At 46.0% G+C, this 24,260-nt stretch overlaps 1 protein-coding gene across 4 annotated transcripts in view; it reads right to left on the reverse strand.

Annotated features, from left to right (window-relative positions):
• TRIM37 (tripartite motif containing 37) overlaps positions 1 to 24,260 on the reverse strand; it is a 943,514-nt gene that overhangs the window by 82,500 nt on the left and 836,754 nt on the right. For all 4 annotated transcript variants that reach the window (XM_069226401.1, XM_069226400.1, XM_069226402.1 and 1 more), the window contains one exon: positions 23,005 to 23,136. In XM_069226401.1, the coding sequence (XP_069082502.1) occupies positions 23,005 to 23,136 (132 nt within the window). The remainder of the gene's footprint in view (positions 1 to 23,004; positions 23,137 to 24,260) is intronic.

Here is a 24,260-nt window from a genome sequence, read left to right on the forward strand (position 1 = left end):
GTTCAGCTCAATCGCCACGCATGGAGGTGTAGGTTGTGGTGGCTTGGGTTAAAAACTTTGCACTGCTGTTGGGACAGCAGTTCCCTCGTCCCCTCCCCCCCGATGAGGCAAGTGGAGAGGAGGGCAGATGCACAGAGTCAGCAGCTAGAAGTACCAGACCTGGATGAGCTGAGCCGAGACCCTCATGACCTTCAAAACTTGGGGAAGCAGTGACACAGATGGAAAAACATAAATGGGACAAAGTCCCAGGGAAGGTGAAACCAGTCTCTCCATGAGACCTCTGGTGTAAACTCCACAATGCAAAAGGCAAGACACAGTGTTCTAGTGAAGACGAAAAGATACACCAAAAGCACATTACACTGGGTAAATATGCCTTGAATCACTTCTGAATGCAGATATCACACACGGAGGGTAAGATGACATCTGCAGAGCGATTCATGCCTGATACTGAGGGAGTTCACTAGATGACAAACAGTCAAGAGAACCCCTTAAAGGTTTAGCCATCGCTGCAGTCTAAGTGCCTCCTGGCAGAATGCATGCACCCCACTCCACCCTGCCTTTATGTAGTACTGAACACCAGTTGTGCTATCATCAGAACCTGAGCAGTTGTGCCCTTTCAGGAAGCAGAAAACCTTCATGGCCAGCAAGATGGCATGCATGTACAGAAGGTTGATATAGTGCAGCCACTCCACCTGAAAGCAGAAGCATCTAATCTTTGCCTTGTCCAGGTGATCCACAAAGGCCCCTCCCCACACCCCCAGAGATAACACATAAGTCATCACAATGACCTCTGGATGGGAGAGGGAAAATGGTCAGCTGGATGTCAGGTTGGCATCCTCTACTGAAGGTCTAGGGCTGCCTTGTTCCAGTTATGAATTCTGCCAAAAGAGACTCCAAAGTGCTGTACCCACAGAAGGTCAATACCCTACTGCAGAGCTCATATGTACTAATGGGCATAAGGCACCAGCAGGATGCACAAGGCCAAAAAATCAAGAAGCCTCAGAAACAAGTTCAAAACATTAGGAATATATCCTGAATGCTTCTGGTCTTTTGTGACTGTGGAAAGGCTTTGAAACCCACTGTGTCCAAAACAGTCCCAATAAAGGGGATTATCTGAACTTGCTGAAGATGGGATTTTAGTTCGTTGACAAAGAATCCCCAAGAAAGAGAGCAATGGGACGATTGTCAATAGATGGTCTCCGACTTACTGGCTAGCCCACCTACATCCCCTTATCGAGGTACAGGACTATGTGAACTCCTGACCTGCCAGGATGGGTAGTGACCACTGCCAATACTTTCATTAACGCTCGGAGAGCCAACGTGAAGTTTAAGGGCAGGATGATGCAATGAATGTGTTCTGACCCCACCACAATGTGAATGAAAGATTTGCAGGACAGGCACCTGCAACTATGAGTCCTGCAAGTCCTAGGATGCCAGCCAACCTCCAGAGTCAAACAAGTGTCACAATGTTTAATTTGTCCTACTAAAGGAGGCTGTTCAAGAACCAAAGATCTAAGATTGGCCTCATCCCAGAATCTATATTGGGCACCTAGAAGTACTGGTAGTAGCACCCTGTGCCCTTCTCTACGATGGGGACTCTCTATTGACCCTTTGGTAAGCAGAATCGGTACTTATTTTGAGAGATAAAAGTATCAGCCACTGAAGTCAGAGTAAAAAAAAATGCAGAACCCTGGAAATGCAGAGGGGAAGAGAGAGGGTGAGAGTGATTGCAACCAGGCTTAAGCAGTATAAACAATGAGAGTGATTGCAACCAGGCTTAAGCAGTATAAACAATCTTGAAGACCCACTGGTCTGAGCTATTTGCACACCATTAAGGGTAAACATACAGATCCTGCCTCCTAATGGCCACAGATGATCACGGAAGAGGACTCAAAGATGCTTGCCATCAGTTGCACCAGGGGACGAAGAGGACAGAGACTGCTGACCTTGCTAATGTCCAGGGCCTCTGCCTTCACCTCCTCCACCTTGAGTCATGAACAACTGGGTGGGATATTGTAAAAGGCCCTAGTTAGGAAAGTCTCCAAATAAGCCTCAGAATTTTCTTATTGCTAGTGAAATTAGCACACCGGAGACAATAAGCCTAAGGAGAGAGTAGCAGCACAGCTATCTTTGAAATGTTCCAAGACTGAGTCTTTCTCTGAAGAGCTTGGATACAAACTACATATGAACAAGAAACACTTGTATGTCTTCAGAGAAACATGTGGTGCACGCCCAGGCACAGACCGTACCTCCACATCAGTGCCTTTACTATGGACCACAATGCCTGTGGTGTCCAGACCAGCATGTAAAATATATTTAGCAGCATACTGTCCAAAGTGAATCATGGGAGCAAGTGAGTTCCAAAACTCCTTGGGTACATCAGGTAAGATCTCAATCATTTCTCACAGGCCACATGTGTACGGCTCCAGAAAAACAGCATTAAAAGATCTCAGAGCTAAACTGTCTCTTACCCAGTGCATTAATGCTCTTTCATTCTCTATCAGGTAGAGTCATGGGAAAGCGTTCTGGTTTATTATACTGACCAGTTCTACACAACCCAGCTTCTTGGTGTTGCGTCAAAAAAGCAGAGTCTTGTGAAGCAGGTTTATGGCGCCTAGCAAAAGGGAGATTCACTGGTGGTACTGAAAAAGAAGATGATTACGCCACCATCAAAATCTCCATTTGGGCCTCACTGAAGGGCAGCAACATTTTTAGAAGTTGAAGGATCTGGCAGCAAAATTTCTGTGAGCAAATTTACCTTGGTCTCCACCGCAGACAACTGAAATTCTATAACCGCTGCGAACCACCAACACAAATGAGGAACTCTCATTGATAAGAGGGTCCCAGTGGCAAGTTCAAATCAATCTCATGGGAAGAATGGATGTCACTAGCATTTTGCAGGTCTAAATACACACAGGCATGAGTGTAGTGAGGGGCAAGTAAATCGCCAACCTCCTTTTCATCATATTCGTCATGAGGAACTCTCTGACTGCCCTGTAGATCTTCAGAGTCTGAACACAAAAGTTCAGTCAGAGTCAGAGTAAGGGCCTCCCCAGACTAGAAACTGGGCCTTGGTACATATGTAATGAGTATTTGGCTGAAATCGAAATTGAGCTGAACTCAGCTTGGCTTTAAAATTGGCATAAGGGAAACCTGCACCTATAGAGGGGTGGCTAGCACTGATCCAGTTGCAACCAGCATGACTTCTGCCCAAAGTGTGGCCTGGAGCCAGCAAGGTGCAGAGCAAGGGTATAATGGGGGCAAGTCAGCTCCGGGGTAAGCCCCATCATAAGAAATCTTCCCTGCCTGCCCTGGTTGATCCATGGGGCCCAAGTGTGCTTGAGAGGCACCAGTAATCATTTGAAATTGCTTCTTGAGGGCCTCTAACTGCTGTGGAATTCAGGGTACATCTGTTCCAACTGTGGATTAGGTTTCAGAATGGAATGTTCCTTAGAACAAACACTGCAACCTCTCCTTGGAGCAAAAACAGCAGACAGGGGTGGACTACTGCTAAGATTATTCGTGGTTTCATTGAGATTTGTCTTTCAACTTTGACTTAGACTTACTCAACAACTGTGACCATGACCAGGCCAAAAACTTCGAACATGACAAATAAGTTACTTACCTTTGGTAAAGGTCTTTCTGGTGGATACTCTAACTCAAATTCCTCATCTTTAAAATATTCCCAATTTCCAGACAGGATCAAAGTTTTCAGCACAACCCCTGTGCGCCTGTAGATGGCATTAAGCTTCTTAGCATCTACTCCGTTAGGCCCCGAAGTAACTGGAGCCGCATTTGGGCACAACCCAAGTGCACTAATGTCAGTTTCTTTCAGAATTCATCAGCGCCTCAGACGCGAAGCCTAAAATCTAATTGTTCATGTCAGTATACAGATCTCTAATTTAGGACCTTTTTTATATAGAAAAGAGTTTATTTCACAGAAAGAGGAGCAAGAGGGAGCTGAGAGTTAGATAAACAAACAGTGACCAAAGGTAAGTAATTTTTGACGGATACCCATTACAGATACGTTTTTTGACAGATACCCATAACCACAAATTCCTCACCTTTTGAATAGCTGCCAAAGCGGAGTACCTCCCCTGGTGGTGAGGTTGTGTTATGACTCAGACCAAAATAACCTTCATGTTGGACCTGGCTATAAGGGCTGTAGTGCTTCACGAACACGTGCACTGATGCCCAAGTTGCAGCATGACAAATATCCTAGCGAGGTACACTGTGTGCTAACGTAGTGGTGGCACCCTGGCCCGCAACCCTTCTGGAGGCTACTTTTTTGGTTATCGTGTAGCAGATTTCAATAAAAGAAGACTATTCATCTAAACAAAATCTTTTGCTTCACCACTTTACCTTCCTTACCTCAAAAAAACCCACAGAGAGATTATTATTCACCTGTCTTATGTAGCGAGAGGGAGTTTCTAGAATTCTGCTCTCTTGTTTGTTCAAAGTATAAAGGCCGAGACCAGATGGACTGGGCAGTGATTCAGATCTCAAGCATGCTCAGGACACTGAGGTGTCATCCTTCCAGTGAGGATCATTGATCTCTCTCTCTCTCCACAATCTGGGATCTGGCGATCTGATGCTGATAGGAGGAAGATGAAGAAGATGTGTCCGTGCCTCATGGTAATGCATATTTTTTTAATCCTTATCTGCTTTGCACTGTGATATATATAAATATATATATATATATATATACACATATACATACACACACACAGATACATATATTTGCTGTGCATATTGCGGTGGAGAATCATTTGTACATGTTTTCATTTAATTGCTGTGAACATTTTTAAACGTGTGCTTTCAGCATGCTAATCTCCTTTACGAACCATGCGAAGTGAATTAATAAATGTCTTCTTTAGACTAAGAAGTGCATTCCAGAGATTTTTGTCAGTGCATGAGTGTTTCTGCTCTGTCATTAGTGAAGCAAAACATTTTGCCACAGTCGGACAGACTAAAGGGAGGTTGGAAGTGTATGATTTAAAAGTGAAAATATGTTTGTATTCAGAGAGTTAAAGGAAGCACTGCAAACCTTCTCTTAAAATGCCTTATGATGTTTTGGCAAATGTGTTTTCTTGTTTATCAGGACTTTCTAAATTTTGGGATGGGTGCTTGTATAAAACAGAATTATTAACTGTACTTATAGGTTTAAAAAAGGTGCCTTTTGAACAGAATGATGGCTTTTTGGTTCTTGACAGGAGGGTTCGGATACTTTTGTCTGCTTACAGAAACATGCATGGGAAGTGTAAACAGTTAGAAAATGAGAATAATAAATTAGAGAAACAACTTGATGACAATAAATACTGTAACTATGCTGTCTTGTCAGAATACGTTTTACAAGATAAGGCTGATATCTACCAAGCCGTCGCAGGGAAAGCTGATTTTTCACATTCCAGTAATGAGGAGGCTAAAAAAGGTGGGGGCCAGAGTGAGCTACATGGCCAATATTTAGACGAAAAATACAGAGTAGCCCACAGATTTTGGCAGGAGTTGAAATGCATTCTTTCAAAGATTACTCCCAGCAAGAAGTTAAGGATGTTAAAGATATATTCACAGTGCTTTTGCAGAGTAACACGTGGCCAGGATATAGAGAAATGTTGCTACAGGTAAAACAAAGGATTTTGGAGTTTGCTACTCCTCGAACTAAGCAAGAGAGACGGTGATTCATGGGATTGTGTGATTTTTGGAGACAGCATGACCCTCATCTGAGTAAAATCTTAACCATTTAGTACAAAGTGACAAGAAAAAAACATTATTTTGAATGGGGTGAAGAGCAGCAACGTGCTTTTGATTTGGCAAAATAAATAATACAACAGGCTTTAGACTTGTGGACAGTGCAGGAAGGAGACATTGTGTTGCATTTAACTATCGAGGGACAATATGTAGATTGGAGCAGGTGGCAAAAGCAGAGAAGAACAGGAGAGTCCCTGGGGTTCTGGCTAAAACATTATCTGATGGGACTCTGAAAAACTGGAGAGGGCATTTAACTGAAGCCCTCCAGGTTCTGAATAACTGACCCTTGACAAATTATGAAAATGCCCTGATGAAAATGTTAACTCAGATACAACCACATGTGGCCACCAACACCATTGTGTACTGGGAAATAAAACCCGGAGCTTCAGCTCCTTACACAGCCACACCCGAATCTGCAGGTCTTGACTTATATGTTTACAAAATGGCCCAACTTGTCATAAGTCCAGTGTATGAAGGATTGGTGAAGAAGGGGATTGCCCCAGCCCTTCTGACAGTACAGGGAAAGGAAGGTTTTGGGTCAACTGACAAAAACCCTGATGCTAAGGTGTTGGTGGAATCCCCAAATGGTCGTCCAGAACCTGCAGAAATTATAGCCAAGAGTCCTAATAATACCCTCCTGATCATAAAACTAGGAATGGAAAATGGGAACGTATTCCAGCTGACAAATGGTATTTGCAAGAAAGATCATACTTGTTTCTTTTACAGATCATACTACGACTTGCCTCTGACCATGAGTGTGCTGTGTGGTCTCCCTTTGGGCGTGCGGGGTTGGGAGGGACAGCACCCCCAACCTGAACCTGATTGATAGATCGATCACGTTGCGTAACACCCCTGCTGATTTTGAAGGCGATACCTATTGATCTATTTGGTGCAAGTTGTGCTTCACATATCAAAGTTCTGCATGGGAATAATGCAGAGTACCATGGATGTCCTATCAACCTGTTTGATTGCAATTCTAATGGAACCAACCACATGGCTTGCTATCACCTGATGACTGCTGCCAGTCACATAAAAAATGTTTAAGTCACCAGTTGGCTTACTATTCTCGTATGGGCACCTCACTTTTACCTACATTCCAGCAAACATTACAGGTGGACCGTGTACCTTTACATGATTACGACAAATGTTTCCATCTAAGTCTATACCAACTCGTTAACCTAGAGACACTATTCAATTAAGTGAAGACTGTGATTCAGTTATCATTCCAATAAGAGTATCTAAGCATAAGTCTTTTTGTTGTAGGTGTGCCTGGTTTAACTGTTTATAATACATGAATACTCAATAAGTTAATCGCTTTTTCATTGCGTTATAGTGATTGCTCTTGTCAATTCATTATGTTGTTGTGTACAATGCATACCTAATTTGCTTGTAATGTTTTAAAGGGAAAAGAAAGTTGATTCTAGGACTATACGGTATATGAGTCATTGAACAAAAGGGTAGAGTGTAATGATATTTGTGTTTTGACCACTGACCCCATGTTGCACTCAGCCACGTTGCACTTAGTTTAGCAGCACACCGTCACATTAGTGACCATCAACTTCATTTTGCCTGTTGATTTTATTTTAGCATTAGCCATCGCCACATAAAAAGCTGCAAGTAATTTTGCATGCTCACCTTATACAATGTGCTCATGTTTTTATTTTGCATGTTTACGTGTTCTTTTCTCACCAAAGGCTTAGGCTGATAAGAATGTCCTAGGACTGCAGGGAACGGTTTTGTTTTGATTGAGGGCACCTTGGGTATTGGCCATGTCCCGACATGTTTTCTTTTCAAAGATGACCTAAATTAATCAGCATTTTTTAAATAATAATCTTATATAGTGAGAAGGAGTTTCTAGAAGTCTCCTCTCTTGTTGTTTCAAAGCATAAGATGCCGAAACCAGATGGACCGGGGAGTGATTCAGATCTCAGACATGCTCAGGACGCTGAGGTGTGTCATCCCTCCTGTGAGGATAATTGATCTCTCTCTCTCCACGATCGTTTCTGGGATCTGGCGATCTGATGCTGATAGGAGGGAGATAAAGCAGGTGTGCCCCTGCCTCATGGTGATGCATATTTTTTAATTCTTGTTATCTGCTTCACAGTGTGACATATACATATATATATAGATACATATATTTGCTGTGTATATTGCAGTAGAGAATCATTTGTACATGTTTTCATTTCATTGCTGTGACCATTTTCAAACGAGTGCTTTCAGCATGCTAATCTCCTTTATGAACCTAGCAAAGTGAATAAATAAATGTCTTCTTTAGACTAAGAAGCGCATTCCAGAGATTTTTGTCAGTGCACGAGTGTTTCAGCTCGGTCATTAGTAAAGCAAAACAACCTGATGGTCGTTGGTGCGACTGATGAACAAGTTACTTACCTTCAGTAATATTCCCCAAGCATCAGACTTGGTCCAGAAAATCTTGAGAAGTACTTGTGTGCGCAGGTAGGTGGTGTTGACAGTTCCATGACTATGTCGTCCACACCGGATAGGACGTGTGCGGTGCCTACATATACAAATATACAATGTGCTATGTTTGCAGTTCCTAAAGATGTCTCTTGGGAAAACACAACTAGTGTATACCACTGACAAGGGAGGTTGGTGGAATATGAATATTCAGGATCACTAGCCCTCACCCACCCAAATGAATGGCATGCTTCATCACTGGGCAGCTCCTTGTTGGGCTGACATTGCAATGACCAAAGGGCACCTCGAGGGAACTCTTTGCCAGAGATCTTTTCAAATGAATCACCGTAATAAGCCTAAAAGTGAAGACTGGAAGGGGAGTGAGTGAAATGGTAAAAATGACACCTTGTCCCTCTTTTATTACAATTGTGGTCCTTGTCAAGATTAAAAACAAAGTGAAATTAGGCAGGAAGGAAAATGTTACGTACCCAATAGACCTCGGTTTGAGGCATGTAGTGCTGTAGACTCAAAAAGATTCTTCGAATAAAAACAACTTGCAACACTATGAGCCCAACATTAGATGGCGGACTTCTGCAAAACATGTTTATCTACAGCCACACATGCCATCGAACATAATGTTCCTACTTGTTTAACTCAAGGGAAAGAGTTAAGTGAGGGTCGACAGGTTTCTTGATTTAAACAAAGTCACAAATTATCTATGGGAATTTATAAGGACCAATAAATATCCTAATCTACATGGACCTTGGACAAATGTTAAAATTGGTGAAGGGCCTAGTTTGAACAAACCACCTGTAAGATGTAGATGCCACCACAGCGAGCTGACATCAGTGTCTTTTGTGACACATTCCCTGCCCAAATATACAAAACCACATCTACTTTATTGTGACCACGGTGCTGAAGCTAAAGAGAACCTTCCGGACTAAGGAGTACAGTTTGAAAAGCGGGGAGGAAGGAAGGGTCAATTAAGGCTTTTGCAGTTAGATAGAACCTCTACCAGCAATGGCGTTACTTAAGGTAAGTAACTTGTTCTTCTGGAAGAAAGTTTTAACTGGAGGTTCCTTACCTTAGAATAGACACAACATAAATAACTTCTCCAGAGGAGGGGCTGCAACAACTTTATCCAAAGAGTTGTGCAGGACAGATCGAGCAAAATGCCACGCTCGACAGACCTGACTATCCAGGCAATACAGGGAGTGCAGAATTATTAGGCAAATGAGTATTTTGACCACATCATCCTCTTTATGCATGTTGTCTTACTCCAAGCTGTATAGGCTCGAAAGCCTACTACCAATTAAGCATATTAGGTGATGTGCATCTCTGTAATGAGAAGGGGTGTGGTCTAATGACATCAACACCCTATATCAGGTGTGCATAATTATTAGGCAACTTCCTTTCCTTTGGCAAAATGGGTCAAAAGAAGGACTTGACAGGCTCAGAAAAGTCAAAAATAGTGAGATATCTTGCAGAGGGATGCAGCACTCTTAAAATTGCAAAGCTTCTGAAGCGTGATCATCGAACAATCAAGCGTTTCATTCAAAATAGTCAACAGGGTCGCAAGAAGCGTGTGGAAAAACCAAGGCGCAAAATAACTGCCCATGAACTGAGAAAAGTCAAGCGTGCAGCTGCCACGATGCCACTTGCCACCAGTTTGGCCATATTTCAGAGCTGCAACATCACTGGAGTGCCCAAAAGCACAAGGTGTGCAATACTCAGAGACATGGCCAAGGTAAGAAAGACTGAAAGACGACCACCACTGAACAAGACACACAAGCTGAAACGTCAAGACTGGGCCAAGAAATATTTCAAGACAGATTTTTCTAAGGTTTTATGGACTGATGAAATGAGAGTGAGTCTTGATGGGCCAGATGGATGGGCCCGTGGCTGGATTGGTAAAGGGCAGAGAGCTCCAGTCCGACTCAGACGCCAGCAAGGTGGAGGTGGAGTACTGGTTTGGGCTGGTATCATCAAAGATGAGCTTGTGGGGCCTTTTCGGGTTGAGGATGGAGTCAAGCTCAACTCCCAGTCCTACTGCCAGTTCCTGGAAGACACCTTCTTCAAGCAGTGGTACAGGAAGAAGTCTGCATCCTTCAAGAAAAACATGGTTTTCATGCAGGACAATGCTCCATCACACGCGTCCAAGTACTCCACAGCGTGGCTGGCAAGAAAGGGTATAAAAGAAGGAAATCTAATGACATGGCCTCCTTGTTCACCTGATCTGAACCCCATTGAGAACCTGTGGTCCATCATCAAATGTGAGATTTACAAGGAGGGAAAACAGTACACCTCTCTGAACAGTGTCTGGGAGGCTGTGGTTGCTGCTGCACGCAATGTTGATGGTGAACAGATCAAAACACTGACAGAATCCATGGATGGTAGGCTTTTGAGTGTCCTTGCAAAGAAAGGTGGCTATATTGGTCACTGATTTGTTTTTGTTTTGTTTTTGAATGTCAGAAATGTATATTTGTGAATGTTGAGATGTTATATTGGTTTCACTGGTAATAATAAATAATTGAAATGGGTATATATTTTTTTTTGTTAAGTTGCCTAATAATTATGCACAGTAATAGTCACCTGCACACACAGATATCCCCCTAACATAGCTACAACTAAAAACAAACTAAAAACTACTTCCAAAAATATTCAGCTTTGATATTAATGAGTTTTTTGGGTTCATTGAGAACATGGTTGTTGTTCAATAATAAAATTAATCCTCAAAAATACAACTTGCCTAATAATTCTGCACTCCCTGTAGTGCTTTATGAACATGAAGTGCAACACCGGCCTAGCATTACTTACAGATGTCGAGGACAGGCACCTCACATGCTAACACAGTAATCACAGTATTGGATCTGGTGGAATGAGCACTAAAGCCTTCTGGAGGCTGCTTCTTACCAATGCATAGCAGATTTTAATGCAGAGTACAATCTGTTGAGAAAGCAGAGCCTTGCCCTTCTTTGCTCCAGTGAATCCAATGAAATGGTGATCACTGAGTCGGTGTTCCTTGGTACAATCAATAACAAAATTAAGGCTCTCTAGATACAAATGATAAGGCCTCCCCTCCTCTGTAGAGGGGGAGCAAAGAAAACTGGAAGGGTGATTGTCTGACCGAAGTGAAATGGGGGGTCACCATCTTCGGAAGAAAGGAGGCACGCGTTCATAACAAACAACCTCGGGAGGAATATCAAAAACAATCAATTGTCGTTGCTCACTCTCCAATCATGAAGATGGAGTGTGCACAAGCTGGGATACAAGACCTGGCCCTGCTGCTTCGACAGGAGATCTGCCCTGAAGACAGATACTCAATGTCAAGGAGTTTGGGATATCATACTCTCCGGGCCCAGTTCGGAGCCACTGGGATGACTCAGTCGATTCTGAACCTTCTGCTGACATGGGGCAGGAGCGGAATTGGCGGAAAGGCGTACAGAAATGGCGAGTTCCACTTCAAGTGGAACGGATCTCTGAAACAGAGCCACTTTGGAAACTTCAAAGCGCAAAAGTGCTGACATTGCACAGTCTCGGTGGTGGCGAATAGATTGAACAGAGGTTCATCCCTGTCGTGGAACAGAACTTGCACCACCTCTGGGTGTAGACACCGTTCGTTATCCACAAGGTATCGATGGCTGAGTTAGTCTGCCCTGGTGTTAAGAGATCCCAGCAGGTGCTGAATGAACAAGATGACCTGACAATTCAGCCACGTCCAGAGGCGCATAACCTCTTTGCACAGGGTCCACAACCCCACCCCACCCTGCTTATTGCAATAACACAAGGCATTGGTGTTGTTCATGAAAACCGGCACCACTCTCCCCTTGATAGATGGCACTTAGGTGCTCAATGCCAGATGGATAGCCCACTATTTCAACAGGGTGATGTAGAGTCCTCTGATCTACACCTCCCCCAGGTGGCCATCCCATCCCAAAAACAAGGCATCAGTCAACACTGTCAGCTCTTAGAGAGGAAGGGAGAGGGGACTACTGCAGACCAGATTAAGCTTCAGTAGCTACCACTGCAGATCTCTTGCAGTTTCCTCCAAAATCTGGACACGATCAGTGAGATTCCCCTGGTGCTACTCCGACTGCGACTTCTGATCCCACTGCAGAGCCTACAAGTGCAATCAAAGCGTGCTTCACCAGCAAGATACAGGAAGCCATCAGATCCCGGCAGCCTCAGAGTGCTGTCTTTCAGAAATCCAGGAATAAGGCTGAAACATCAGGATCATAGCCCAAACGAACTGGACGCTCCATGCTGCAGAAAAGGCGCAAAACTGCACTGTGTTCAGAATAGCTCCTGTGAAAGGGAGCTTCTGAGATGGAGTCCAGTGTGATTTGGCAAGTTGATAATGAACCACAACGAATGAATAAGGATCGCCGCAGTCTTGAGGTTGCTGGAGGCTGCTGTAGATGAGCTCACCTTCAACAGCCAGGTAGGAGAAGAGTGGAACCCTGAACCTCCAAATGTGAGCACCTACCTCTGCCATCACTTTTGCTAACAGCCGAGGGGCACTGGTGAGACCAAAGGAGAAAACAGCAAACTAGAAATGCTCCTAACCCACCGTGAAATGCAGGTAATGTCTGTGGGACTGCTAGACGGGGACATGAAAATAAGTGTCCTGCAGGTTCAATCCTACCATCTAGTCTCGAGGGCAGACAGGACCCTGTCTTTTTCTCAGGAAGATGAGGGCGTAGGTCTAGAGTAGGGTGGATCTCTGTTCTTTTTTGGCACTAGAAAGTAGGAGAAGCAGCAGCTATGCCCTACTTATGGTGTCAAAACCCTCTAAATAGATAGCTTCCTTGGCTAAAAGAGCCTGCACTTCAAGGCATAACAAGGACAGGTGGGCTTCCAACACCCGTTATACAGACGGTGACATGGCTGGCGGGTAGCACCCACTTCTTAAAGACTGGCATTGTGGTAAAAAAAAAAAGCCATATTAGGCCACCCACCTTGAAGCAAGGAGGGCGCGTTAATGAGATTTGGGACAGACGGCAGCCATAGGGGCGGATGACTGGGCAATGTGGTACCCCTGCTGCCCCTCCAGGTGCCGAAGCCACGAAAGGGAAGAGAAGTCTGCTGACCTTGAAAGTATGGTTGGTACTGGCATGTCTGGAGTCCCCTACCGTAACCATGGAAGGGACAAAAAGAGGAATACATTTGTCGATGGGCACCAGTCAACCCAACAAGTGAGCCATGACCCTGCTATCCTTAAAGCACTCAAACACTGCATCTGCTTTTTCGGCAAACATCGTGTCCATGAAGCTCACCTGGACATCCCCCGCAAAGCCTGCTAAACATAACCAAGCGTGGCAAAGAACCACCGTGGAACCCATCACCCTGGCTAGGGAATCTGTAATGTCCAACCCTCATTAGATGGTGAATAGTACTCCGTCCTGTTCATCAAACATGGCTTGTGTTAGGATCACTTGAGCCTGCTATGGGACCATGGGTAGCACTATGCCATACAGTCCCACAGAAGAACAAGTTATTTGCAGATTCTTTACCTTAGAATTTCCCCTAGGCGTCAGTCTGGATCTGGAGATTTTTCTTGAGCAGTACTCCAATGCGCCGTTAGGTGGCTTAGGTCGACTCGTGTCCATCGTTGGTGTCGTGCACGTCGGATGTGACGCTACGGGACAAATATAGGCACCACTCCAGCGTGCTGATGTCAGTTTGTTTATACGACTGTCCACACCAGAAGCGCAGAGCCATGAAGTACACTGACCACCGGTGCGTCAGAACTAGGGCTCTGAAAGGGAAGCCCCTACCCCTAGAAATCAGTTCGCAGAGCAGGGAGGATGGGTGGGTAGGTAAAGAATCTGCAACTTGAATATGTCTCTACCAGATAAGGCATTACCAAAGGTAAGTGACTTGTCCATCTGATAGAGACTTATAGTTGCAGATTCCTTACCTTAGAATAGATATCCAAGCAATACCATCCCCGGCGGTGGGTCAGTGAACCATAATCCTACTAGGAAGTCCTGTAGGACCGACAGGAAAAGTACCCATCCCTCCGGACCCGACTGCCCAGGCAGTAGTGTTTGTGAATGTGTGCAGCGATGGCCACGTTGCTGCCTGTCAGATGTCCAAGACAGGAACGTCGCATGCTAAGGCAGTGGTTACAGCTGTTGCTTTGGTAGAATGAGTCCGCAAACCCTCCTGGAGTTGCTGATTAGCCAATGCGTAGCCCATTTTAATGCAGCAAACAACCCATCTATAGATGGTTCTCTTTTTCAACTGCCCGACCTTTCTTCGCACCCACATACTCAACAAAGAGTTGATCATCCAACTGGAACTCTTTGGTACAATCAAGCTAGAACGCCGACTGTCTTTTTGGGTCGAGGCAGTGAACTCTCTTCTTTTCCTTAGAAGGATGAGGGGAGTGAGTAAAATGTAGGCAAGTAATGGATTGGCCTACATGAAAGGGAATGATCACTGAAAAAAAAGGGGACCAAGTCTACTTCGAGTTGGAGTGTCCGGCTGTGGCAGAAGCCACTACCCACCCTTCTGTGGATGCAGGACCTGGTCAACAGTGGATGAAGAAAGTCAGCAGTGCAGCACAAGGTGTTTCAGAAATGATGCAAGTGATGTCCCACGTCGGCGGTCGTGATGCTGTAAGTCAGTGGTGCTGGAAAACCACCAACAAGCCTTGGCAAATGCAAGAGTCGGAGATGAAGGTATTGCAAGGCTGAAGAGGACCAGCAAGGACCAGGGGACTCTACCCAAGGAGGAGAGTCCGAGGCAACCCTCGGCAGCTGGAAGAGTTACAAGAGGAGGAGGCAGCCCCCACAGGTGATCCACTGGCAGCAGGCACAGGAGTCGCAGTGAGGCCCACTCTGCACACCTGAAGAGGAGTCCCACGCCACTGGAGCAGCTGGCAGGAGACTGTCCTTTGCCGGAAGGAGTGCTGGGGGCTGGTGCTACACGGAGCCTTGGAGGAGGAACAAACAAGCCATGGTAGCTGCAAGAGTCACGGTGCACAGGGGTACTGTCCTGCAAGGAGAGGCAAGGGCTTACCGTCTCCCAAGTTAGAAGGCTGGTAGAGAGGACCAAGGGGATCACTCCAGACCACCACATGTGAGGCAGGATCCACACAGTTTCGGAGGATAGAGGATCCACGCAGCCAGTCGTTGCAGTTGGTGCCTGCAGATGCAGGGGAGTGACTCCTTCACTCCAGGGAAGTTTCTTCCTTACTTCTTGTGCAGGCTGAAGACTCGTCGCCTCCTGAGGATGCACAGCCAGGGAAATGTTACAGCTGCTGGAAGGAGCCAGAGAAACAATGTTGCAAAGTGGACTAGTCGCTGGAGTTGCAGATTGTCAGTTCCTGGAGGGTCTAGTTGCTGTCCCAGTGGCCAGAAGATGAAGTAAACGATGCAGAGGAGTCCTGTTGAAATCTTGCACGTCGAATCGGAGGACCCACCCAAGAGGGAGATCCTAAATAGCCCAAGAAGGGGCTGTGACATCACCTACCTGACCTTGACACTCAGATGCTCCCAGGGGCCTCTGTCCGCCTTGGATTCAACAAGATGGCAGAATCAAGTGGCCACCTGGAGGAGCTCTGGGCACCACCCCTGGGGTGGTGATGTGCTGGGGAGTGACTCCCCTTTCCAATATCCAGTTTTGCACCAGAGAAGGGACTGGGTATCCCTGGACTGGTGCAAACTGGTATATGCAAAAAGGGCACCACATGTGCCCTTCAAAGCATACCGGTGGCTTGGGGAGGCTACTCCTCCTAAGCCATGTAACACCAATTACCAAGGGAGAGGGTGTTACCTCCCTCTCCCACAGGAAATCCTTTGTTCTGCCTTCCCCTGCCTGAGCTGGTCAAGCAGCAGGTGGCCAGAAACCTGTGTAAGGGGTTGCAGCAGCACAGGCTGCCCGGAAACCCCCAGAAGACTTGTAGGAGCAATGCTGTGGGTCCTCTAATGAGCCCCCAGAGTACATGGAACCATTCAACCGATACTGGCAACAGTATTGGGCTATGATTCCGACATATTCAATTTAATACCAAACATGCCCAGGTTGGGAGTTACCATTATGTAGCTGGACACAGGTAAAGTAGCTTCCCCGCACTTACGAAGTCCAGTGTAATGGAGTTGGAGTTCGTAGGGGCACCTCTGCTCATGCAGGGGTGCCCCCACACACAGGTACCTGCACCCTGCCCTCTAGGCTAGGAGGGCCAGCCACAGGGGTGACTTACAGTAACCTGGTGCAGTGCCCTGTAGCACATGCACCTTTTCATGCAGGCTACAATGGCAGGACTGCAGACACATTTTGCATGTGCGCCAATGGGTGGCACAATGCATGCTGCAGCCCATGGAGGACCCCTGGTGCCTAAATGCCCTGGGTACATAAGTACCAAATACTGGGGACTTATATGGGAGCACCAGCATGCCAACTGTGGTGTGTGCAAAGTCCTAAGCAACCACATCTAGAGGGAGAGAGCACAATCACTGGGGTCCTGGTTAGCAGGACCTCAGTGAAAACAGTCAAAAAACACTGACAGCAAGCAAAAAGTGGGGGTAACCATGACAAAAAAGAGGATACTTTCCTACAATGACAATGCCTACAGCTCACTCACTCTGCAGGCAGGTGTAATGGTCACAAGGAAAGTTGTGTTTAACGCCAGAAGCCTGAGAGGACAATGATGGAGCGCCTCGAAAGGCAACGAACATTAAGAAAGTAAGAACCAGATTCAAATCCCATTAGGCCATTATGAATGGTGATGGAGGAAAAGTTTGGGTAAGACCCTTAATGAATCTACTGATAATAGGAGATATAAACAAGGAGGGCTGGGCAGGTAGCATCAGAAAAGCAGAGATAGCAGACAAATATTCTTTTAGGGTGCCCAAAGTAGAGCCCTCCTGGGCCAAAGAAAGTATAAACAAAAGACCTTGGAAAGAGAGGGCCAGAAAAGGGGGGGGAGGTTAACAGACTTGTCTGTGCACCATGCCAAAAATGTGTTCCATCAACAGGCATATACTGTATTTGGTGGAGAGACGCCTGGCTGCCAAGGTAATGTTGCTGACTTCGGACGAAAGTTCAAAAGCTGTCAACTGCCACTGCTCAATCTCCATGCAAGAAGACAGAGGTTAGACAGTTTCGGGTGGTGAACCCTCCCCCTGCTGCTGTGAAATAAGATTCTCCCAAAGCGCCAGTCTGATCGGAGGATCGATTGCTATGCTCAATAGGTCGGGATACCAGACTCATCGTGCCCAGCCCAGTGCCACACGGATGTCTTGGGCCCAGTGTAGGAAAGTAGCATCTTTACCCCCACTTTTTCCCCACTGGGATCCTGCTAACCAGGACCCCAGTGTCTGTGCTCACTCCTTTAAATTTGGTTGTTTGATAACTTTCACACCCCACAATTGGCCTATCGTTGCACCCAAGTAAGTCACTAGTACATGATACTCAGGTACCCAGGGCACTGCTCCACCAGGGGTCTTCCATGGGCTGCAGCATGTATTATGCCACCCATGGAAGCCTATGCAAACTGTGTCTGCAGGCCTGCTATTGCAGCCTGCGTGAAATGGTGCATGCACCTTTCACTTTAGATATAAGGCTTACCTTATATCTCAGTCACTGCACTTGGACCCTTTAAGTCACCCCTATGGTGGGCCCTTGAGCCCAACGGTAGGGTGCATGGTCCTGGGCACCCCTGCATGTGCAGTGGTGCCCCCTACAAGCCCCAGACTCCATTCCCTGGGCTTTGCGGGGAAGCCATTTTAAAGTATGTATAAGACACTAGTCAAAATGAGTAGTCCAACTACATTATGGCTTCTCCAAACCTAGGCATGTTTGGTGTCAAACATGTTGGAATCACGCAACTACACCGATTCCAATGCTAGTTGCAAGATCCCATGTACTCTGGGAGTTCCTTACAGGATCCCAGAGTTCTGCCTGTATAGCCTCCTGGGGTCTGGCTGCCAGCCCATGCTGCTACCGACCCTAGACACTGTTCTGCCCTCCTGCTGATGAGCCTAGCTCAAGCAGGGAAGGCTGTACAAAGGATTTCCTGCAAGAGAGAGGTGTGACAACCTCTTCCTTTGAAATAGGTGTCTCTGGGCTGGGGTGGCCTCTAAGTGCCACCAGACTGCTTTGAAGGGCACATTTGGTGCCTTCCTTGCATAATCCGTTTTGCACCAGTTCAGGAACCACCCCCCCCAATTTCTGCTCTGGTGTGAAACCACACAAAGGACAGGGGAGTGACCACCCCCTTGTCCAGCTCCTCCCTTAGAGAGCAGCACAGAGTTATGGCAGGTGACCAATTGATTCTGCCATATTAGAAACAAGGTAGGCAGAGGTCCCTGGGAGCATCTGACTGCTAAGGCCAGGTAGATGAAGTCTCTGACCCCATCTGATAGGTCGGTCAATACAGAGAATGACCAACACCCTTTTAGGGTTACCTATGGGCTCCCCCGAGGGTGGGTGCTCTGATACGTCGAGGAAGACACTACAAGGAACTCTCTGCAATATATGTTCTGCTCCCGGCCTCCGGAAACGCTGCTGGTCTGATTTTAAAACTGAAAAAAGACTATCTAATTTGGAGGACTCCCTGTAACATTGCTTCTCCAGCTCCTGCAAGATTTCTGCAACATCCATGGCTGTGCATCCTCGAGGGTCACAAGGACTCTGTTTCCAAGAAGCAAAGACTCCCCCCTTGGAGTGAAGGAGTCACTCCCCTGCATCCGCAGGCACCTCAAGATGACAACAACCGGCTGGTGGACCCTGCTGTCCCACGGACAACGAAAAGACACTGCTCACAGGCTGAGGCCTCCCTGTGACTCCCTGTGCCTGCTGCCATAGGGTCACTTGGGGGGCTCCTCCAACTCCAGCTTGCTTTCCTCCCTACTGAAGGCCTGACCTGAAATGTTCCAAGGGTGGCGTAACTAGGACCTTGCTAGTCCTCAAAAACCTACAATCTTCCTTGCAAAAACTATTTGTATTTGCCAAGGCTTGTTGGTGGCCCTGCTGGCCACTGCCCTTCCTATTATCTAGTGACTGATGTGGGACACCTCATAGGCCAATCCAAGGATTTCCTGCATCCCCTGGACTCCGCAGCTGGACTTCTTCCATCACCGTCCTGCAGGAACTTCACCTCCAAGAGGGTGGGCATTGCCTACCTGCACTGCCTGGAAAACTACGAGATGTCTGAACTCTGTCCCCTTCTTTTTCACGTTCTTCCCGTCCAGATTCCACCTTTTGGTTCCGCCAGCCTGGTCCACGGGTCGAGACAGCAGCTGGACAACCAAGGCTTCCATTGACTCCAACAAGGGTTTCCGATGCCACTTCATCCCTATGCACCTGGGCTCCCTGGTGTAAGTACTCTGGTCTTCTGGATATCCACGGGTCAGGACACACTCCAATTGTCTTTGTGCCAACTGGTTTCTTCGGGCCACTGGGAAGGGTCCTGAATCCATAAAAATCCAACTGCGATGGTCACGTGTTAGCCTATGAGACATCCTGCTCGATAACAACTTTGCATCCGGGCGGCTGTGGGAATTCTGGTACTTACCTAAGTTCATTTCTGACTCCCCCAGGCCCTGGGATTCTAATACACTTATCTCGGTTGGGCATCTCCATTCTTATATCACTTTCGTAGTATATGGTTTGGTAACCCCATATGGCTCAATGTATTTCCATACTTTTACTGCTTGTTACTAAGTGTATATTTTGTGTGTAGACATCTCCAAGTAGATATATCAATGTTAGAGTAATCTTAGTGTTGTAATAAAGAATACTAAATTTATTTTTGCAACACCTGGTGTGGTTCTTTCTTGGGAAAGAGTTACTGGACATCTAAACACTATCACTAATGGTTGCCTGGACTCAGTATAGGGTGCCACATCATGGTGTACACCATAAACTGAGCCGACCTCCTACAGACTCAAACTAAAATGGTCACGGGTAACAGCTCAGAAGTGGGCCCGAGATTGTTTGCATGACAGAGATAGTCCTCAAGAGCAGGAACAACATAGGGTTTTGCGTTGCCGTGCCACAAGAAGCTTCAGAAACATATCATGAATTACCTTTGGGTGCATCGAAAAGGACTTGGAGTTGTGGGTCGACCCCAGCCACTTTAGGCAAACTAAGTAAGGTGGGGGGGTGGTGGGTGGGAATGGGGGAGGGAGGAGGGCACTCAGTCACAGGCATTTTCCTAGGAAGATCTGAAACCTGTAGGTTTGTGAGGTGATATCTGAACACACTGGAAACAATTTTTTTTTTTTTAAATGGCTTGACTAAAGTGGAGAAAAAGCTGGTCAAAAAGAGATTGAGGTGGTGATTGTTAGTGTAGGAGGCTGGTCTGGCTTGTAGTGGGCACCTTGTGGTACTTATACCTTGTGCCAGGTCCAGTTATCCCTTATTAGTAGATTAGTAGTGTTCTAGCAGCTTAGGCTGATAGAGGTAGCTAGAGCAGAGCAGCTTAGGCTGAACCATGAGACATGCAAAGCTCCTACTATACCACCTATATCATATAACACTATATCATAAGAAACACAATACTCAGAGTTACTGAAAATAAAGGTACTTTATTTTAGTGACAATATGCCAAAAGTACCTCAGAGGATATACTCCCTTAGGAGGTAAGTAAAATACACAAAATATACACACAAACCAAAATCAGGTAAGTAAAACACTTAGAAAAGTAGTGCAAACACTGTAGAACACAACAGAATGCAATAGGAGACAATAAGCCTAGGGGCAACACAAACCATATACTCCAAAAGTGGAATGCAAACCCCGAATGGGCCCCAGGCCCAGTGTAGTGTGTAGAGGGTCGCTGGGAGTGTAAGAAAACACTAAGGGTGTCCAAGATACCCCACCCCAAGACCCTGAAAAGTAGGAGTAAAGTTACCCTACTACCCCAGAAAGACAGTAAAGTCGAGATAGGGGATTCTGCAAAGACAACAACTGACTGCAAAGCACTGAAGACGGATTCCTGGACCTGAGTACCTGCAAAGGAAAGGGACCCAGTCCAAGAGTCACGCAAGGGTCTTGTTGGGGCAGGAGCCCACTAAACCCCGGATGAAGGTGCAAAAGGACTGCCTCCGGGTGGAAGAAGACGAAGATTCTGCAACAATGGAACGTGCCAGGAACTTCTCCTTTGGTCAGAAGATGTCCCACGGCGTGCTGGAGGATGCAGAGTTGTTTCCACGCAGAAAGACCGCAAACAAGCCTTGCTAGCTGCAAGAGTCACGGTTGAAGGTTTTGGGTGCTGCCAGGGCCCAGGAGGTCACCCCTTGGAGGAAGAGACAGAGGGGGTGCTCAGCAACAGAGAGAGCCCACACAGAAGCAGGCAGCACCCGCAGAAGTACGTGAACAGGCATTCAAGAAATCTGAGCACGGCGGTCTTCTCAGCACAACAAAAGAGGGTCCCATGAAGTCGGAGGTCAACTCAGCTAGTTGGGCAATGCAGGACGGAGTGCTGGGGACCTGGGCTGTGCTGTGCACGAAGGAAGTCTTGCAAAAGTGCACAGAAGCCCTAGCAGCTGCAGATAGATCACGCAGTACACAGGATTACTGTCTGCTGTGGGGAGGCAAGGGCTTACCTCCACTAAATTTGGACAGAAGGACGACTGGACTGTCGGGGTCACTTGGATCCAGCTCCTGTGTTCCAGGGACCACGTTCGTCAAGATGAGAGGGGACCCAGAGGGCCGGTGATGCAGAAGTTTGGTGCCTGCGTTGGCAGGGGGAAGATTTTGTCGACCCACGGGAGATTTCTTCTTGGCTTCCAGTGCAAGGTGAAGGCAGACAGCCCTCCGAGCATGTACCACCAGGAAACAGTCGAGAAAGCCGGCAGGATTAGGCACTCAATGTTGCTTGTGGTCTTCTTGCTACTTTGTTGCGGTTTTGCAGGCGTCCTGGAGCAGTCAGTGGTCAATCCTTGGCAGAAGTCGAAGAGGGAAGTGCAGAGGAACTCTGGTGAGCTCTTGCATTCGTTACCTGACGAGAAACCCACAGGAGAGACCCTAAATAGCCCTCAGAGGAGGATTGGCTACCTAACCAGGTAAGAACCTATCAGGAGGGGTCTCTGGCGCTTAGTAACTTTGCACCTAACCTTCACTAAGTGAGGGTTAGACATATATAGGTGACTTATAAGTTACTAAAGTGCAGTGTACAATGGCTGTGAAATAACATGGACGTTATTTCACTCAGGCTGCACTGGCAGGCCTGTGTAAGAATTGTCTGAGCTCCCTATGGGTGGCAAAAGAAATGCTGCAGCCCATAGCGATCTCCTGGAACCCCAATACCCTGGGTACCTAGGTACCATATACTAGGTGTTCCAGTGAGCCAATAAGAATTGATAGAATTAGTCACTAGCCTGCAGTGACAATTTTAAAAGCAGAGAGAGCATCAACACTGAGGTTCTGGTTAGCAGGGCCTCAGTGATATAGTTAGGCACCACACAGGGAACACGTACAGGGCACAACTTATGAGCACTGGGGTCCTAGCTAACAGGATCCCAGTGACACAGGCAAAACCAAACATACATAAAAGTAAAAATTGGGGGTAACATGCCAGGCAAGATGGTACTTTCCTACAGTTAGCACAGGAAAAAAAAAAGTAGCTGATGGCAGCCTTCTGAAGTCGAGACTACAGAGGCACCGCACACATCACATCTGGCATGAACAGCGTTGACATGGAGCCATCAACACCACCTACCAGCTTACAGAGGTACCAATCAATACTCTAAGGAGTCTAAGGTATGAAATCTGCGTTTAGAAGTCTCTTTCAGAAAAAAAAAACCATTACGGTTTAATAGTATTGCTTCAGAATTAACGACTGTCAGATGACCTTTGGAGAGTTACTGTTCTGTCATTCATGCTTACCATCAGATGAATTCTGGCAGTCACCCTTGGCACCATGATTACTGTCTCCACAGTTCACTGCTCTTCGTAGAGAAAGACTGTTTGATCCTCCAGACCGACTGTGTTTGGATGAATTGCCCTTCTTGTTCATAGCTGCAGAAGTAAAATTTTCACTTTATGTTAAAATAAACATTCATGCCATTTATGACTAAACACCATAACGCACATCATGCGTATGTAAAGCGCCATTTAGCTGCATACTTAGTGCAGTAAATATCAATATATGTTCGCCACGAGTAAGTTAGGCATAGTCAGTATCAACTGAGGACACATCCCAAAAAGTTATTGCCAGTGAGAGAACTTTTGTCAGACCAGTCTCACTATACAGAAACAAAAACAAGATTAGTTGTTTTTTTTAACAGTAGGGTTTATGTGCACAGTGCTAGACTTTCAGCTACGCCTGCAAAGCAGAACAAAAATGAAACTTATTCAATCATTTTACTTTTCAAGTTAATTTCTGAAGATGACCCAACTATATTTGATGCCAAGAAATCTTTGCCTCAAAATGCAACTAAAACAATGTTATTTCAGATAACACTACCAGACCCATCAGTACTAACAGTTTTTAAAATTGGCTTCATTGGATGTCAAGCATAAAAGCTAATCAAATTATAAGTGAATAATTGCACTTATAGCAGTTATGTTAATAACCAAACTGTTCTTAATGGACCAAATCGTAAGTTTAGTGCACTGCAATGAGTCATTCTGGAAATAAGGTAGGAAACAATGTATTAAACAGCCTTTCCCTATGCTATTTTTATGTTTCAATCAAAATATTAAATGTTGACAAAACATGTAAAAATAACCCACAATAATTTAAAGCACAGAACACATTAAAATCTTAAGTGCAACTTTATTATAACTCCCAAAATCACTTGACAGTCCATCGTCATTAGGGTACCTAAAAGACGAATATGTTACTTACCTTCTGTAAATCCCTCTGGTGAGACTGTCTAGCTGCAGACTCTTCACCTTTTTTTTTTTTTTTTTTTTTTTTTTTTTTTTAACATTCCTCAGGTATTAGACTGGATCAAGAAACTTTTCAGCAGTATCTCTGCGCACCGGTAAATGGTGCTGTACGGCTCCACAATGTCGCCATTCCGGGCCAGGTATGACATACCGAGCCTATATGGGCACCACTCCAATGTTATGATGGCAGTTGCTTTTAAGACTGTCTGCCCTGTCCCCTTCTTCCTCCCCTCCATCCCCCCATGCAG

The sequence above is a fragment of the Pleurodeles waltl genome, chromosome 3_1 (assembly GCF_031143425.1).
Source record: "Pleurodeles waltl isolate 20211129_DDA chromosome 3_1, aPleWal1.hap1.20221129, whole genome shotgun sequence".
NCBI classification, from domain to species: Eukaryota; Metazoa; Chordata; class Amphibia; order Caudata; family Salamandridae; genus Pleurodeles; species Pleurodeles waltl.